Consider the following 18753-nt stretch of genomic DNA (forward strand, 5'->3'; position numbering starts at 1 on the left):
AGCTCATCTTTATGCATCTGATAGCATTTGCCTGTGAATCCATCTCATCATGGGCTACTTTTAGTTGGTAGACTTTTTCTTACTGATTCAATTTCAGAACTTGTTCTTGGTCTATTCAGATATTCAATTTCCTCCTGGGTTAGTCTTCAGAGGTTATATGTTTCTAGGAATTTATCCATTTCTTCTAGGTTTTATAGCTTGTGTGCATAGAGGTGATTATAGTAGTCTCTGAAGGATTGTTGTATTTCTGTGGGGTCAGTGGTAATTTCCCTTGGTCATTTCTAATTGTGTTTGTTTAGATCTTGTCTCTTTTTTTAGTCTGTCTAGCAATCTTTCTTATTAATTTTTTCAATAGATGAACTCCTGGATTCGTTGATCTTTTGCCTGTTTTTTACATCTCAATTTCTTTTAGTTTAGCTCTGATATTGGTTATTTCTTCTTTTGCTAGCTTGGAGATTGATTGTTCTTGTTTTTCTAGTTCTTCTAGTTGTGATGTTAGGTTGTTAATTTGAGATCTTTTAAATTTTTTGATGTGAGCGCTTAGTGCTACAAACTTCTCTCTTAAGACTGACTTAGCAATGTCCCAGAGATTCTGATGTATTTTATCTTTGTTCTCATTAGTTTCAAAGAATTTCTTCATTTCTGCCTTCATTATTCACCCAAAAGTCATTCAGGAGAAGGTTATTTAATTTCCATGTAATTGTAGGGTTGGAGCCATTTTCTTACTATAGATTTATACTTTTATTGCACTGTGTCTGAGAAGGTGGTTGGTATGATTCTGTTTTCTTGAATTTGCTGAGGATTGTTTTATATCTGATTGTGTGGTTGATTTTAGAGTGTGTGCTATGTGGCAATAAGAAGAATGTGTGTTTGTTGTTTTAGGTTGAGAGTTCCATAAATGTCCATTAGGTCCATTTGGTTAAGCATTGAGTGCAAGTCCTGAATATCTTTGCTATTTTTTTTTTTTGCCTCAATGATCAAACTATTACTGCCAGTGTAGTGTTGAAGTTTCCCACTATTTTTGCATGTGAATATAAGTCTCTTTGTGGGTCTCTGAGAACTTGTTGTGTGAGTCTAGGTGCTCCTGTGTTGTCTGTGTATATATTCAAGGTAGTTAGGTCTTCTTGTTGAATCAAAGCCTTTACCATTATGAAATGCCCTTCTTTGTCTTTTTAACTCTTTGTTGGTTTAAAGTCTGTTTTTTCTGAAATTAGGATGGCACCCTCTGTTTTTTTTTTCTGCTTTCTATTTGTTTGGTAGATTTTTCTTTGTCCCTTTATTTTGAGTCAATGGGTGTCATTGCATGTGAGATAGATCTCTTGAAGACAGTATTGGATCTTGCTTCTTTATCCAGCTTGCCACTCTCTGCCTTTTAAGTGGAGTGTGTAGCCTGTTTACATTAAATGTTAATATTGACATCTGCAGATTTGATCCTGTCATTGTGTTGTTAGCTGATTATTATGCAGACTTGTTTTTGTGGTTGCTTTATAGTGTCACTATTCTGTCTACTTAATTGTGTTTTTGTAGTGTCTGGTAATGTTCTTTCCTTTCCATAATTAGTGTTCCTTTCAGTATCTCTTATAAGGCATGTCTGGTGGTAACAAATTCCCTCAGCATTTGCTTGTCTGAAAAGGATCTCATTTCTTTTTCATTTATGAAGCTTTGTTTGGCTGTATGTGAAATGCTTGCTTGGAAATTATTTTCTTTAAAAATGCTGAATATAGGCCCCAAGCTCTTCTGGCTTGTCAGGCTCCTGTCGAAAGTTCTGCTGTTAGTCTGATAGGGTTCCTTTTGCAGGTGATCTGCCCGGTGACCTGCCCCTTCTCTCTATCTGTCTTTAACATTTTAAAATTCATTTCGACCTTGGAAAAGCTTATGATTATGTGTCTTGGGGAAGGTCTTTTTGTGTAGTATCTCACAGGATTTCTCTATGTACCCTGAATTTGAAAGTTTGCCTCTCTAACAAGGCCGGGGAATTTTTCATGGATGATATCCTGAAATATGTTTTAAAGGTGTTTGCTTTCTTCTTCTCTCTTTCAGGGACACCAATGAGTTCTAGACTTTGTCTCCTTACAAAATCCCATATTTCTCAGAAGTTTTTTTCATTCTTTTTAATTCCCTTTTTTTCTATTTTATTTCTGATTGAGTTATTTCACAGAACCAGTCTTTGAACTCTGAGGTTTTTTTCCTGAGGTTATTTTATTCTGCTGTTAATACATGCAATTGCATTATGAAATTCTTGTCATGTATTTTTCAGCTTTATCGGATCAGTTTGGTTCTTTTTTGTGATGGCCATTTTTTCTATCAGCTCCTGTATTATTTTATTGAAACCCTTAGATTTCTTGGTCTGAGTTTTAACTTTCTCTTGAATGTCATTTTTCTTAATTCCTACCCATATTCTGAATTCTACTTCTGTCATTTCAGCCATTTTAGCCTGGTTAAGAACCCTTGCTTGGGAACTAGTGCAATCATTTGGAGGAAACAAGACACTCTGGCTTTCTGAATTGCCAGAGTTCTTGCACTGTTTCTTTTGAGTAGTTAGAAACCTTCTTTCCTGGATGTTGTTACAGAGCTGAGGCTTTGTGCAGGGTTTTAATTTCTAGCTAAATTCTTGTCCATGGTTACACAGGGGTCTATATTAGCAAAATATTTTTGGTGTTGAAGTTTTAGGCTGTGATCCAGTAGGTGGTGCTTAAGTATATCCGCCAGTAGGCAGGCTCTATGCAGGGCATGCTCCCTCTCAGTCCTCTGAAAGTGTGGGCTCCTTTCCCACTTGAGTACTGGCTGCAGATCTTAGCTTGGCACACTGCAGCTCTGGGGTGAACTCAGATTTTATGTTCCCTCCCCAGCTTGGAGGCTGCGGCAGAAGAAACCTTAGCAGTGGTTATGGCAGTGGGCCTTTCACTTGTCTCTTGGTGGTCCACCCCAGAGAAACGAGGTGCTGCTATCAGACAGTGCAACTGGCCAAAGATGGGGCAGCTGTGCTGTGGGCCCAAGCCAGAGGGTCCCTGTTTGGTGAAGAGCAGGGCTACGGGTGGGTCACAAGAGAGATAGACTGAGTTCTTCTCCTTAGGGCAACTGCAGCTCCTTCCCCAGTCTGAAGGCAGCAGGGCAGTACCACTGCAGCAGCAGTGGCAGAGGGGCTTTTGGTTGCCTCTGGGAGCTGCACCTCAGAGAAATGCAGAGCCACTGCTACTGGGAATGTTCAGCTAGGGAATGGGCAGCTACATTGCTGGCCACAACTAGGGGCTCAGCTCATTGAGGAGTGGGGCACTGAGGATTCATAGGGAGGAGAGACTGTGCCTTGCTGCCTGTATGGTGACTGTGGTATGCTGGAAGCGCAGGTGAAACTCTCGGGGTCTTTGTTTCTTCCTTGGACTAAGGGGATCAGGGGCAGAACCACTGCTGTGGCCGTTGCAGTGGGGCTGTCAGTTGCCTCTGGGACCCTCTCCCCATGGAAACGCAGAGTCACTAGCAGATGGTATGCTTAGCCATGGGTGGGGCAGCTGTTCTGCAGTTCAAAGCCAGGAGCCCTGTCTGGTGAAGAGTAGGGCTGGGAACTCATAGGGAAGAGAGACTGGACTCCTCTCCAATGCTTGCTGCTGTGTGCTGAAGGTGCCAGTGTAGTGACCAGGCCTTTTGTTTCTTTCCCTGCCCGAGAGCAGTTAGGGCAGTGCCACTGCAGCTGCAATGGTGGAGAAGTTGTGGGTTATCTCTGAGATTTTCTCCTGAGACAAATGCAAAGCCGCTTTCCACTGACGTGTTCAGGAGGGGGCAGGGTAGTTGTGTTCGAGTCCCAGGTCCGAAGGCCCCACCCAGTGAGAAGAAATTTGAACAGGGACCCACGGTTACAATAGTCCGACCACTTCTTTGTGGGGTGGCTCCAGTGTGCTGGGGATCTGCCCATCACTAATTACTGCCCATCCTTCAGAACCTGAAGGCAATTGGTGAGAGGGCTGCAAGATGGGAAAAATGGCAGCCTACCTTTCCCTCTAGGAGCTTCATCCCAGGGAAGTATACAGATGCTATAGTCACCAAAGCTCAGGCAGGGAATAACTAGAGTCTGAAGTCAGGAGGTCCTGCCCAGTGAGGAGAACTGGCATCGGGAATCCATGTATAAAACAGTCTGGACACTTTTTCATGAGGTATCTGTGCTGTGCTGGGGATCCAGCCAGTCCCTAATCACCACACACTCTCCAGGGCCTGAAGGCAGCCGTGACAATGGCTGTGAAACAGCAAAAATGGCGGGCTGCCTCTCCCTCTGGGGGCTCCATCCCAGGGAAGTGCAGAGCTGCTACTGGCCCATAAGCCCAGGCAGGGGGGTGGCTGGAGTACTAGGCTAGTGAACTTTATCCTGTGAGGTGCAGTGGAGGCGAGGCTTGCAGTCCAGTGCTGCTTAGTCCCCTGGATTCAGCTCCTTTCCTGAAGGCCTGTGAGGTAGCCCGACCTCCCCTATTGCCAGAGCTGTAGCCGCTAATTCCAGGATACTTGGATCCAAGGCTCCAAGGGTTCCTTGGATGCCTGAGTGGTGGCTCTGCCCAGGCCCCACTTAGCTCTCCCTCTCAGTCTGAAGGCTCCAGTGGGGTGGTCTCATAGGGGTATCTCCTGAGCCCAGGGTGGCAAAGGTCCGTGGCAGAAGTATGGGTCCCCAGAGACTCTCACTCACTCACCATTTCCCTGCAGTGGAGAAGCCTCCTCTGGCTCCGTGCCATTCCCAGGTGAGCAGTTGTCTTCTCACACTCTTCTCTATTCTCCATGGATAAAGTTTTCTTCTTGGTGGATCTCAATGTTCCACCTGGATGTTCCAGTAGAAGATCTAGCATTTACTTGCTACTCTCTTCTCTCTACAAGAGTGGTGCACACTAGCTGTTTCTTGTTAGTCATCTTGGCCCTCAAAAGCAGTATCTTAAATGAAGATTTAACCTCTCATTTCCTCAGTATTTAGAAATATGAAATGTGACTAATAATGACATCATCGAGGCAGTGTAAGGAAGAACAAATAAGAAAAGATACATAAAGTACATGTAATTTACATTTAGCACACTCACTATCTTTGTAAACTTGGGGAATATTTTTAAATCCCATGTATTTCAGTTTTCTCTTATGTATAAGGCTGTGAGTAGCATTCTCATGACTGTGTTATGAAAAAGGGATGTGATAATGTACATATACATATAGAATGCAGGTTTTAAAACCAGTACCCTGTAAATACTCAGAAAGTAGAATATCATTTATGTTTGGTATCGTACTCATTCTGCAGGGATTTGGATGTCTACTCTGATCACTTATGTCTCATACTCCCTGTTTATCTTTCTCATGGAAACCCTAGATCAAATTGGTATAGAAAGTATTTTATTAAAGAAACTTCTTTATTCATATCTACCACTTATTGACAAAAACATCTTGAGTTATTATCTTCTCAAAAACAGCCAAATAAAACAGTCCATCACAATGGTGGAATTTGGATGAGAAAATATATATTCTGGTTGACTAGTATTTTAAATTATTAAAAAATTTTCTCAGAGTAATTCTTTTCCTTACCATCCCTGGTCCTGATTCTTTTTTTTTTTTTTTTTTTTTTTTTTTTTTTTGAGATGGAGTCTCGCTCGCTCTGTCACCCAGGCTGGAGTGCAGTGGCGTGATCTCGGCTCACTGCAAGCTCCACCTCCTGGGTTCATGCCATTCTCCTGCCTCAGCCTCCCAAGTAGCTGGGACCACAGGCGCCCGCCACCATGCCTGGCTAATTTTTTTGTATTTTTAGTAGAGACGGAGTTTCACCATGTTAGCCAGGATGGTCTCGATCTCCTGACCTCGTGATCCTCCCACCTTGGCCTCCCAAAGTGCTGGGATTACAGGTGTGAGCCACCACGCCCGGCCCCAGTCCTGATTCATGTCAATTTGTGTTTTTGGTTTTAGGTTAACATAACATAAGAAATCAATGATAAGAATAGGCTGCTTCTTGTTTTAAATCCCAATCCATATAGAACCTATATCAGATAAAATCTTTTGGCAAACCCATGATGAATGGAACAAGACTTTTGTGCTCACCTAGTGAGCCATAAGTAAGTAGTTGGATACTTTTTTTTTCAGGTGGTAGTTGGACACCCAAGAATAAATGGCTGCATGATGTGTTTAGGTATTTGAGGCCATAAAGGCATAATATCCTCCTGGGATTCCTGTGCTCTAGAGATGTTTAGGTACAGCAGAATAATCTGTACAGCTTTAGCAAGGGTTGTGATTAAGATTTTGGCAGGTAAGATTTAGAAATTCCTACATAATCCCATTCGATCAATGTAAGTGAGAAAGGCATTGTCTGGAGATGTTCATTTAAGTGGACATTGAAGTGGCCAAGAGAATATGGATCTGAGGTTGCAATGATTGAGCAAGGGCTCCATTCATAGCCACTTGTGCCAAGTTGGCAAAAAGACACAGGCTGCTAGCTCAAATAATACTTGAATAAACTATTGAGGCAATATATTTAATTAAAATTAAGAACTACAATGATAACAACGAAAACAAAATAGAGAGCTTGTATATAGGAAGCTTATCTTCCAGGGTGTATATAAAGTGGTGGAGGTGTCTGTTGCTGGGTCAGAATGCAGCTTAGGGCTTGGGTGAGAAATGATTGTAAAAATAGTGATTTAATTCATTTGCCTTTCCTCCAAGTTTCCTGCCCTTTCACCATAAATACAGGTTTCTGAACCCTGAGTGCAGGTAACTACCCCATCATGTCAGAGGAAAAGGTAATCTGGAATAAGAATTGATGCACATAGCATGAACTGACCTTTTCCCTCTTGTATTCTGTTCCTCTGGGGTAGACTCTACCTACCATCTGAGCTTATGGTATAGAAAGGGGGAAAATCACTCCTTCACTCCAGTTGTTCAAATGCTATCATGAAAAGTAAAGGGAGCTAGGAAACTCATAAATGAAGGACCTGAGAGAACCAACAATGGGAGGGCCTCATCTAATCTGAAACGTGGGTACCTGTGGGAGTTCAGTCAGGCTGGTGGGAAAAATTTTAAGATGAAGTTATAGGACATAGACACAAATCTTCTTGGAAGGCTGGAAAGTTTTGTAAAAGTCTCAAGATAGCGTTATGGCTGAAAGCAGCCTAATTCTTACCTTGAGTAAATCGCTTAAAGTGGGTACAAAGGAAGGTAGAGTAGTTGATCTAAATAGCTTGTTTACCCACATGGTCTTAAGGCCAAATTTTGATCAACCGCGGGTGCATAATTGCTCTCTGTAGGGGCGGGGCCGGCAACCAAACTACCCACAGGTTTGTTGACTCAAAAGCTTTGTCAATTAACTCTGTGCTAAATAAATGCCCACAGGGCCAGCTAGTCGAGGCTGTGGCTGCTACTCTTTACAGCACCTTCCTTGGTGTCTGTGAGGGGCCTGGGCCTGTAGCTGAGCTGACAGGCAGAATATCTGTGTCAGTGTATGTTATTCATCTGTCGTTGGGTCAGGGTCTGCAGGATGGACCCCTGCAGCTGGTGCCCTGTGTGAGGAATGCTGCAAAGGGAGTGCAACGGACCTCCCAAAAACGAAGGTGAAAAAAACTGCAACATCGGTCAGCGAGTCAGTAAGTCATTAGTGCCCGCTTGGGATTTCCAAGTTTGGCAGGGGCGGGGATAGTTCAGGCTAGGGTTTCATCATTGCACAAAAGTTATCAGCTCAACAGAAACAGTATATAAAAGTATTGAAACAGCTGCTTAAGGCTAGCGGAGCCTCAGTTTCACAGGCTCAATTAAGGGACCTAATGCAAACTGTTGTTACCCATAATCCATGGTTCTTAAAAGAAGGCATGCTAGATGCAGAGCTCTGGGAGCAAGTAGGGAGAAATCTTAAACAACATTATGAACAAGGGCAATGGGTCCCAGTAACAGCCCTAACGCTATGGGCTTTAGTTAGAGCGGCTCTGGTTCATTGCAACCAGAAGAGCCTAAAAAGGGGAAGGAGGAGGAACCATCACCTGCCTTATCACTTCCTCTTCCCTCAGCCCCAATAACACCAAGCCAAAATAACAAAGAGGAACGGAGGTTTTGCCTGAGCCCCCTCCTCCAATAGATGGGAAAAAAGACAGGATATGCTCCAGGTATGGAACCCTGTCTTAAGAGCAAGCGGCATTAAAAGGGGAGCCGTTCACCTGCCCAGTAATGCAAGATCAACAAGGCAATCATAAACCCGTTTTTTTTTAACGCTTATAAAAAGATTTTAAAAAGCATTAGAAGCCGGAGTTGTGCGGCCAAGCAAGCAGTAGGTAGAAAAAAAGGCTCGGCAGCGGGGAAGCTCACAAATCCGCAGCCAGCTAATGCTCCCAGGAACTCAACCTGCGCAGCTGCCGCGACAGGAAGCCAGGCCCAGCCGCAGGAGCTAGCCTGCTGGGGAGGGGCAGGAGGCACTTGCGGGAAGGTCCACCCAACAGGCAGCAGGAGGGAGCCGCACAGGAAAAACAAACAAAAAAACCGACACAGGCAAAAGCGGCGCCTAGGCAAGTACAACGCAGCCACCACCGTGGGGCCCGCCTGCTTAGCTCTCCAGCTCCGCAGGCGGACCACGGCAAAATTTCATGTGCTCCTTGTATACAAGCGATATCCCAGATTATAATTCTATGCTAAGATTTAAGAAAAATTTTAAAATTTAAAAAACCTCTTTCTAATAATGGCCACTGTTATCTCTCTCTTATCCCTAACTTGACTCTCTCCAAATCCAATTTAAGTAAAACGGTAACCTCTAAAGGGAGAGAAATTACAAAAGGCCTGTGAGTTAGTTAAGGAGCAATTAAAAGCAAACTTTGCTCCCCAGTAGAAAAAAAAAATTCCTGATTGCAAAGTTATTCATTTTATGGATGATACTCTCTTAATAGCCCTTGGGATTCACCCATTTTCGTCATTCCCAAAAAGTATAGTAAATGTTTTACTTACAAAAGTAGTTCACTCCCCCACACCTAATGCTTTAACACTGTTTACTGATGGTTCCGGTAAACATGGAAAAGCGCCAGTCTGGTGGAGACGTAATTCAATCACTAGATCTGGGTTTACTAGCGCTCAGAGAGCTGAGATTGGGGCTCTGATATTGGCCTTGGAAACTTTTTCCACTCAGCCCATCAATATAGTTAGCGATTCTGCTTACTCTATTTATTGCAGAACTTTGAGACAGCCCTAATTAAGTCCACTCTGGAGCCCGCCCTGTGTGCTCTTTTTCTCTGACTTCAGCAATTGCTAGATCAACGTACACATCCTATTTTTATTACACACATTCGAGCCCATAGCTCACTGCCTGGCCCATTGGCTTATGGCAATGAACAAGCAGACCTTCAGGTTATGACATCACTGCTTGACCAAGCCACCTAATCGCATCAATTTTTCCACCAAAATTGGAGAAACTTATCTAAGCAAATTCAACTTATCCAGAGACTGGCTAAACAAATTATCCTACAATGCCCGGATTGTGAGCTCACAGGCACATCTCCTCCTTCAACAGGTGTTAACCCCAGAGGACTAGAACCTAATCAGTTATGGCAAACAGATGTTACACACATCCCTGAATTTGGAAAACTAAGATATGTACATGTATCTGTTGATACTAACATTCATGTAATTAGTGCACACGTTCTTCCTGGAAAATCCACTGGAGATGTCATTAACTTTTGCATTTATGGAACGGCCCACAAAAATTAAAACTGATAATGGTCCAGCTTATGCCAGCTCACAATTTCAACAATTTTGTCACACGTGGAATATCCAACATTCCACAGGCATCCCATATAACCCCCAAAGACAAGCCATAGTAGAATGTGCTGACTCCACCCTTAAAAATATGCTCAAGAAACAGAAAAGGGGGAGTATGGGTAAATACCCTGCCACACTATTGGCACAAGCCTTATTTATGCTTGATTTTTAAGATTGAGATGACAAATTTCAATCAGCTGTAGAAAAGTACTTTGCTAAAACCTCTCTAGGCATAAAACCTTCAGTTTTATGGAAAGATGTGAACGGTAATGTATGGTGTGGTCCAAGTGAATTATTAACGTGGGGAAGAGGGTATGCTTGTGTCCACACACCCTCAGGTCCTCTTTGGATTCCAGCATGACACATCAAACCATATCACGGCGTGGCTAGGACCCAACCTGGTACCAGAAATGAAGGAACTAACCCTGCAGGACCCACAGCCCTGGACGATGTGGCTTCCTTGGATGACACAAGCCCCGGACATTACCTGGGGGATGCTGAAGAGGACAACTCAGGAGGCTGAACGAATCCTGCTCCAGACACAGACACCATTCACTCCAGATAATTTGCTTCTTGCTATGCTTTCTGTTGTACATTGCAGCTCACTTAGGGTATTGTTCCTTTTTTATGCTCTCGCTTTGTCTGCAACCTGTACCTGCTAAACTCTACTGGGCTCATACCTTAGATCTGCCTTTCTTTCGCCCTGTCACTTGGGCAGACACTCCCTTTCCAGCCTTTAATAATGTGATTGCTTGGCTAGGAGGGTTAGATTTACACCCAGTGGGGTCTCTCAATAATGGCACACATTGGACTCAGGTGCCAGATAACACTACATATCACTCCACTATCCTTCCACTGTGTAAGTTATAAAGGTTCTAACTCTTAATGTGTACCTGCCCAAACCCAACTGTGACTACATCATGGCAAAAGAATTGCCTTGACAGTCTTAGCTGCAGGCAGCCTCAAACTGGGTAATGCAATTAATGCTGCTTTCCCAAACATTCCTTCCTGTGCTAAAGAACAAAGCCAGGAAAGTAATGAATTCCACTTTAGCTGGGAGGTCTGTCATGGGGAACAAGCCCATAGCCTCCAACTAGGCAATTATAACATCTTAGACTGGAGCCCACACAGCTGTTTGCAGGGCAGCCTTACTGATGTCCTCATCCATCATGGCATCAATCAGTTTTGTAACCTCATCACGTTCCCCTATGATTTGGGCTGATGGGGGGATGGGTTATCCCAGACCCCAAGTAAAGTCCTTGCCACCCCATGACACTGTATGGTGCCTGGGACATCTTAGCACCTCCTCTGACACCTGGCATGGGACATATCATAATTCCAGTCACAATTATACTATAGCCTTCACTTGTAATCACACTGATCAGTGCCTAATTTGCACTCCCCATCCATATGTTTTCCTTATGGGAACTGATATTTCCATGACACCCCAAAACTCCGCCTTTGTGACCCAGGTGCAGGGACAGGCTTGGTTTGCCTCATGTATCACTAATGACAATATATCTAATTTAAATATTGCTAGCGTTATGATATTAAGACAATCTGAGGCATTCCTACCAGTCAATTTGACATGTGATTGGCAAGGTTCCTCTGCCCTTGCCACCTTAGAATGTCCCCTGTCCCAGTTCAGACTCAAAAGATTCATAGGCACACTTATAGCCTTTATGGTCTCAGCCATAGTTATCCTGGCAACTGCTAGTATGGCTGTTGCATCTATTACTGAATCAGTACGAACAGCTGCTTTTGTAGATAATATGGCCAGAAATGTGTCTAATAAACTTCTCTTACAGCAAGGTATAGATCAAAAGATTCTTGCACTACTGCAAGCCCTCGAGGCTGTCTTAGAATATGTCGGGGAGCAACAAGATGCACTGGCATTCTGACAGCAATGAAACTGCGACTGGGGGCATAAACATATCTGTATCATTTCTCTACCATGGAATCAATCAATATATGGTTGAAATGAGGTGAAACAACACCTCTGGGAAACCTTTCATGACAATTTAACAGCAGACATAAAGCAACTTAAAACTAAAATTTTAGAATCCTTTCACACTATAGATCCACACACCCAACAAACAGCCATATGGAAGGGTGTGCAAGATTATCTCTACTGGTTTGACCCCTGCTCCTGGGGGTCACTCTTTGACTGGAAAAGAATGCTGCTAATTATATTCATGATTGTCTTATGTTATTTGCTAATTCTAGGATGCAAAGCCGGAATAAAGCAATGACTGCCCTGCCCAACAGACTTGTTGCTGCACACATCTGTACGCTTCAGTCAAGAGAACCTGATGCAGAAAACAGAAAAGGGGGACATGTTGTAGTTCAGTCAGGCTGGTGGAAAAATTTTAAAATGAAGTTATAGGACATAGACACAAATCTTCTTGGAAGGCTGGAAGGTTTTGTAAAAGTCTCAAGATAGGGCTATGGCTGAAATCAGCCTAATTCTTACCTTGAGTAAATAGCTTAAAGTGGGTACAAAGGAAGGTAGTTTATCTAAATAGCTTGTTTACTCATGTGGTCTTAAGACCAACCTTTGATCAACCGTGGGTGCATAATGGCTCTCTACTTGTGGGGGGGGGGGGGTGTGCGATCAGATTAATTACCTACAGGTGTGTTGACTCAAAGCCTTTGTCAATTAAGTCTGTGCTAAATAAATGCCCGCAGGGCTGGCTAGTGGAGGCTGTGGCTGCTACTCTTTACAGCACCTTCCTTGGTGTCTGTGATGGGTCTGGACCCTTAGCCAAACTGACAAGCAGAATATCTGTGTCAGTGTATGTTCTTCATCTGTTGTTGGGTCAGGGTCTGTGGGACAAACCCCCACAGGTACCAGTGAGGACTTGTGCTAGGAAGGGATTTAGGCTGGAGAGGTGGGCTAGACAAGAGACTGGAGAAAATGATCCCAGCAAAGGAAGCAATCTATGTCAAAGCTTCTGATTTGGAAAGGACCATGGATAGTTTAAAATAAAACCTGAGGTGTGGTCATAAACAAAGTGAAAGGATGAAAGGTAACTGGAATATAGATAATGAACACATTCTTGTATTCATCTTCCTTTATCTGGCTACATCCCCACGATCTCTCTCTACACCTAGACCAACAAAAGACAGTAATCCTCTTGAGTCAGGAATGATTTCATGAACATATACTTTGTAAACACCAAAAGACAAAATCTAATAAGGTCTCAATATACTTAACTAATGATGATAAATTTTATTAAATAGATTGTATTCAGTCGGGATCAATGAGGTGCCTGTCATGATCCCATCACCCTAGTAATTATGATGTTGTGAAGCACAGGAATGGGAAATGCAAGATAGTATCTTGTGTAAGAAACTGCATGATGTGGTTTTTGGGCATAACTGAGAAACCTGATGCTGGAACCCCTATGGAAATGAGTTCTTCACTGCAGTTTGCTGAGGCTGCCTCTGCTCTGGGGCTGAATTAGGAGATTGAGGTCAGGAGTTTGAGTGGTTGTGTCCTTAGTTGTTGGGAGGAAAACAGATTATTTTTTTCTGGATAATAATTTTCAATATGAGTCACAACATGATAAATATTTTATCCATTTTAACAGGACCCTGTCTTTGTGAATGTTCTCTGGAATATCTGTATAAATGTAAATTCCCTAAATCTCTTCTTCTGCATACACAGAAACTGAAATTACAAACTTCACTCTGAAAATGTCTGATGGGTGTTTATTAACTAAGTCTTTCTAGTCGAGGAAATACACAAATGGGTACCTGTTGTCTGTTCTTTAGATTGTAGGAAATCCAGCTTTATGTTTCTATCTATCTATCTAATCACTGTGCTAAAAAGATTCTTTCAAATCCACAATTCCAGATGCAGAATTCTGCTGTTTTGTAGTCTGTATAAGTTAACCAGAATCCTCAGGGCTGTTAATCATATTTAGAAATACTTAACAATCTACTTGAGCATTTGCTTTTTAACATTTTTTTCCAAAAGCAAGGACATAGGTGGTCTCAATCATATAATTTTCTCTATTTTCACTGATTTTTTACCATTCATTAATAGGTTAATTTCCATAGTTCTACCACTTCTAGAATTCAGTTATCTAATATATAAAAACCACTCTGTTATAGAGAAGAATGAGAGGGCTCCAATTCTGGAGAGTGGCTTCTGTATGACAGTACACTTTGTTCATTCTGGATACCTCATTATTTTTGAGAAGCCCTGCAGAGCCTGGGCTATGCAAACATACCCATTAAATGACAGTGTCAATTCCGAAATTTGTAAAATAAATTGCTGACATTAGTATATCTCAACTTTTAATGTAAAGCCACATAATCATAAATTGTTCAAGTTTTGCATTTCAATAGGGCTGGATATGAATCCTGACTCTAACACTGTCTTTGAGAACTTGAGGAAGATTTTTTTTTATGTTTGCATATGTCTATTTTCTTCTATGTGAATTGGGACAGAAAGTAGCATCCTCTTGATGGTTATGAAGAGGGAATGAGATAATGTACATCAGGAACAACATGTAAGACCCAACACCTAGTTAAGTGCTCAAACATAGAACATTGTTGTTACATGTTCTATGCTGGGACTTGTAGTTTTTTCTGTTCTACAAATACATCATGTGCTACACTGACCCTATTAAGGGAAACCCCAGATTAAGGAAGTATGGAAAACATCTTATATGATAAGCCTCTCTGTTCACTTCTGTGAAATTAGTAATTTACTCTCATTGACAGGAGGCCCTGTTAAAGCAAAGAATAGGAGGACTCAACAGTTCTGCTATCTTGTATCATTGAGGACTTGCCACAGGAAAATACTTAAGCTGGCATCTGAAATTTAAGGAAATTCTTGCCAGTGATGAGATGGGAGAAATAGATTCCCAACAATGAATAGCATGTTTCCAAATATATACTTCGAATATTTATTTCAACTTGGAATGCTGAAAATAAATTCAGAAATAATACCAATAAGCAAAGGGGAAAGTTGTGAAAGAAATTGGAATGTGGGTCATAACACACTCTTTGTCTTTATCTCTACTTCTCTGGCCATTACCCCTCCCACGGGTGGAGCAACACAAGATACTAGCCCTCTTGTGATCAGCAATCATTGCACAAATATCTTTTAGATAGCAAAGACTATCATGTGGTAGTATCTCACTGCATGCATTCAGTAAATACATGGGTGATTTAATTTTATCAAGAGATTGTACGCAGTTAGGGATTAGAAGAGAAACTCTTTCAACTGTCTAATGAGCCCTGTAATATATGTTTGGGAGATATGAGGCATGGGACCCAGGATATTGTACCTTGGTGAAGGAACTGCTGGATGGGGTTGTTGGTGGCATCTGAGGAGTCTTGAGACGGCTTTCAGGTAGGGTTGTGCCAGCCTCTGAAGGTTTTGGATGCTGACTCTGTTGCTGGGGTAGTGCCATGCTCCTGGAGTCATGGCTTCTCTGGTTTGTATTTTTCTGTATCTGAAAGTATTCATTTTTTTGTTTAATGTTTTTTAATATTAGGGAAAGCATAACATCTTTAAATATGTGAGAATATCATCCTTTATTAAATTCTAATAGATGTCATTACCTTCAAAGATTGCCTCTATCTAATGTATTCTTCCAGGCAACTGCCAATATTTTTTTTCTAAAATGTAAAATGATCTAACATTCTTAGTAAAATAAAATCTTTATTTACTTATTTTTTAAAATGAAATCCATTTTTGTCTTTATGGCATAAGACAGATGAGAAAAGGGCTGCTTGTTACCTGTCTTGCATGAGTTTCTCATACCTTTCCACATATGCCAAGGTTGTACAGAACTCACTATGCTGTTTCTCACTTTTAATATTTGTATGCAACATTTTCTCTGCCTGAAGTCTTTCCAATGTCTGTCTTTACCTTGTTAAGAGCAGTAGTATGTAGTGCATACTGGTTTGTCATAATGTACAAGGAAGGCAATGGGATACAAAATGTATATCCATGATCTCATTTAATTTTCAAACCAATCTTATGAGGAACATGTAAGCTATTTCTCCTATATCATACAACTAATGAGCAAGATATATACCAAGCCTATCTTACTGCAAAGAACTTGGTTTTGATAACTAACTTCAATTAGGCCCATGGCCTCCTAATTTCTTCAAATATTTTAATATTTAGCACAAGTTTCATGTCTTTTTGAAGAAGATAATTGTCAGTATTAATATATTTTAATAATTTTCTCTATTTAAATGTAAGTACAAGGGCCTCATTTGGTTTCTCATGAACTCTGCAGAATTTTAAGTGTGAAACAACAGAAGTGTGGTTTCCTAAAACTTAAAGCAAATGATTTTCATCTTTGGAAAACTAACATTTGTTTCTTTATTTCTCACCTGGATGAAACTATGCATTTCTGACATCAATTTTGACATATTTTCCCTCTTTCTCAGTCGAAAGCAGAAAAGTCGAAGCTTATCTCCTTTTTCACAGGGGATATTGTGGCATTCTCCTTTTCCTACTACAGCCATACTTCCTGTTTTATCTTGAATTTCATAGATTGTCGTCTTCCTATTTACAATTTTCTGCAACAAAAAATTAATATCATGTTTGTGAGAACATAGTAACTACCGTGCATACGGGAAAGTCTCTTGTGACAGATTAAAAACAAGACACAAGACAGCAACTCCTAGTACTGTATCAACATACAATACATATGCCTTAGTCTAGACCATCTCACAGAGCTCTCCCTCAATATCCTTTTTGTTTAAGTCCTTAATGTTCTAAGTATTTCTATTACAGTTCTAGAGCAATGAGTTATCTTCCCAATTTCAACTTCTTTCACCTCCAAGACAGCTATGCTTCCCAAAGCACCTTGATACAAAGGAACCTGAAGTCCTTGGTAGGCTTATTTGGCCTCTGCCCTTATGCAAAAAGAATGGGCATCTGTTACAACTCATCATTCACTATGTTATGAGGAATCTGTAATAAAAAACAAGCTTCTAGTAACTATCTAATTACTTTTTTGACTTTCTCCATTTACTGAATCTCTTTCAACATCTGCTCCCATCCTGAACTCAGGTCCTTAAGCTCAAACATTCCAGTTTCTTGCTCATCATGGCTATTACTCATCGTTCTGGATGTGTATTTCTAAGAATTTCTTTAAGAGTGTGTACAGAAAGCAATGCTGGTAAAATAAGAGGTCATTCTAGAAAATAAATATAACAGATCATGAGCTGTCGGTCATCTAAGAAATTACTGGAATCAATAGCCAGGTATAGATGGTTTTCTGAGTTGGAATGTCTCAAGCTAAGTAGTTTCATGAATTTTGACAGTAACATATCAGAAAAAGTATTCTGCTCTTATTTTGTGACATATCTAACATACGAGTACAGATTACCTGATTCTCCAAGTATCACCCAAATTTATATTTCTGTCGTTCAATACTTTATGATGAATGCACTTCATTTGGTCAGAACATTGTCCTACCTGTTTTCTGCAATTGATTTCCAGGTATAAACAGTCAATTCATTTCTTGCCCTGATTGTCAAAACTGGAACTCAAGCCTCAAAGGACAATACTGTATTCAAAATGAAAACAATGTGATTTTTGCTACAATTGAGATTATAATCAAATAAATAAGTTTAGTATTATGTTTGTATGGATCTAGATCCCTCATTATCTTTGATTGTTATGACTCATAATACATAGTCATAGCTGATGAAGTCTCAAGGTTTCTCAGTGAATGTTTTACTAAAGAACTTCAGGGTGATATTTTGGAAAGAATGAGAACATTAATAGTTCTCCTAATCCTGGTCTTAACCTTGAAGAAGACTTTATCTACTTGTCAGTAGTTTTGAGAGAGTCTTGAATTCTAATGTTAAGTAAATATGCAAACTTCCATTTAGCACATCAGGGCTTTTAATTTCGTGTTATTGTAGAAAATGCCACAAAACAGCTTTGATGCCTTACCGTATGTAGCATAAATAATCCATATACAATATATCCTGAAGTTTGTTTGTGAAGAATATTGATCTTTGGAGTTTTCTTTGCTCTTCTGATGATATCCTTTGGAACCTCAAACGTTTGGTCAGGACCAGCTTCAGATACAGAAGAGGCTTCATTCACCTCTAGGAGACTATTATGTTTAGAATAATTTGATATAATGATGATTCTCTTTTTAATGAATTTCCCCTTCAAATTGATGTTTAAAACCTTCACATGAAAGAACTGCGTCTGCGTAGCCACTGTAGCATGAAACATTCTTCTTTGCTCATTTTCTAAGGATTCATATTTAAATATTTTTGTTGCATTTAGTACCATCACGATCACTGGGTCTTCTCGGAAAATATTTTTACTGGCAGTTGCCTGACGGTTGGCCGATGGTTTTACGCTCTGTGCATGATAAGAAAGGAATACAAAAAAGAAATTTTTGAGTGAGGAATACAGAATTGCTCTTCAGTGACCTCAGGTCACAACATTGGGCCCCAAAACATTATAGATGTGTAGAGCTGGGGCCAGGATACAGGGAAGGAGAGGATATCCTGAAGTAGTCTCATAGCCAGAGGAAGTAATATAGGAGACCACATAGTAAAAGAAGACTTTTCTCTAAACAGAATAATCCTTAAAATGTAAGATATAATAGCAACATAAGACAAGTGGATGCTGAGCCAATTATCATGAATTAAATTTAGGATAAAATAATGAGTTGTAGTTTTACTCTTACCAGCTTAAAATGCCAGAGCATAAAAATAGACAAAATACAATTAAATAGTGCTGAAAATGGTAAAGGGTGTCCACCAAAAACCACATACATCAATAGTATTTAGTTATTACCAATGTAGACAGGGCAATTTTTAGCATACAACTCATACTTTTCCTGCCTAAGATAAATGCTGTTAAAGCAGGTGAGAACACCTGTGGGCTAAACCCCTCAGAATGCCCTCATCCCAGTAGGTTCAGGCTACAGACACTCTACAGAGTGTCATTTCCACCATTGCAGGCTTTCTCAATGTCAAGGCTCTAGGAGGTAGCATGCTGACAGAAAACCAAGG

The 18753-nt window shown here is 40.8% G+C and overlaps 1 protein-coding gene across 3 annotated transcripts in view; it reads right to left on the reverse strand.

Moving 5' to 3' along the window:
* PYHIN1 (pyrin and HIN domain family member 1) overlaps nt 1–18753 on the reverse strand; it is a 39029-nt gene that overhangs the window by 10556 nt on the left and 9720 nt on the right. For all 3 annotated transcript variants that reach the window (XM_004089848.3, XM_003258676.4, XM_030824154.1), the window contains 3 exons: nt 17672–18094; nt 16096–16284; nt 15036–15203 (listed from right to left, as the gene is read on the reverse strand). In XM_004089848.3, coding sequence (XP_004089896.2) covers nt 15036–15203; nt 16096–16284; nt 17672–18094 — 780 coding nt within the window. The remainder of the gene's footprint in view (nt 1–15035; nt 15204–16095; nt 16285–17671; nt 18095–18753) is intronic.

Source organism: Nomascus leucogenys, chromosome 12 (genome assembly GCF_006542625.1).
Source record: "Nomascus leucogenys isolate Asia chromosome 12, Asia_NLE_v1, whole genome shotgun sequence".
NCBI classification, from domain to species: Eukaryota; Metazoa; Chordata; class Mammalia; order Primates; family Hylobatidae; genus Nomascus; species Nomascus leucogenys.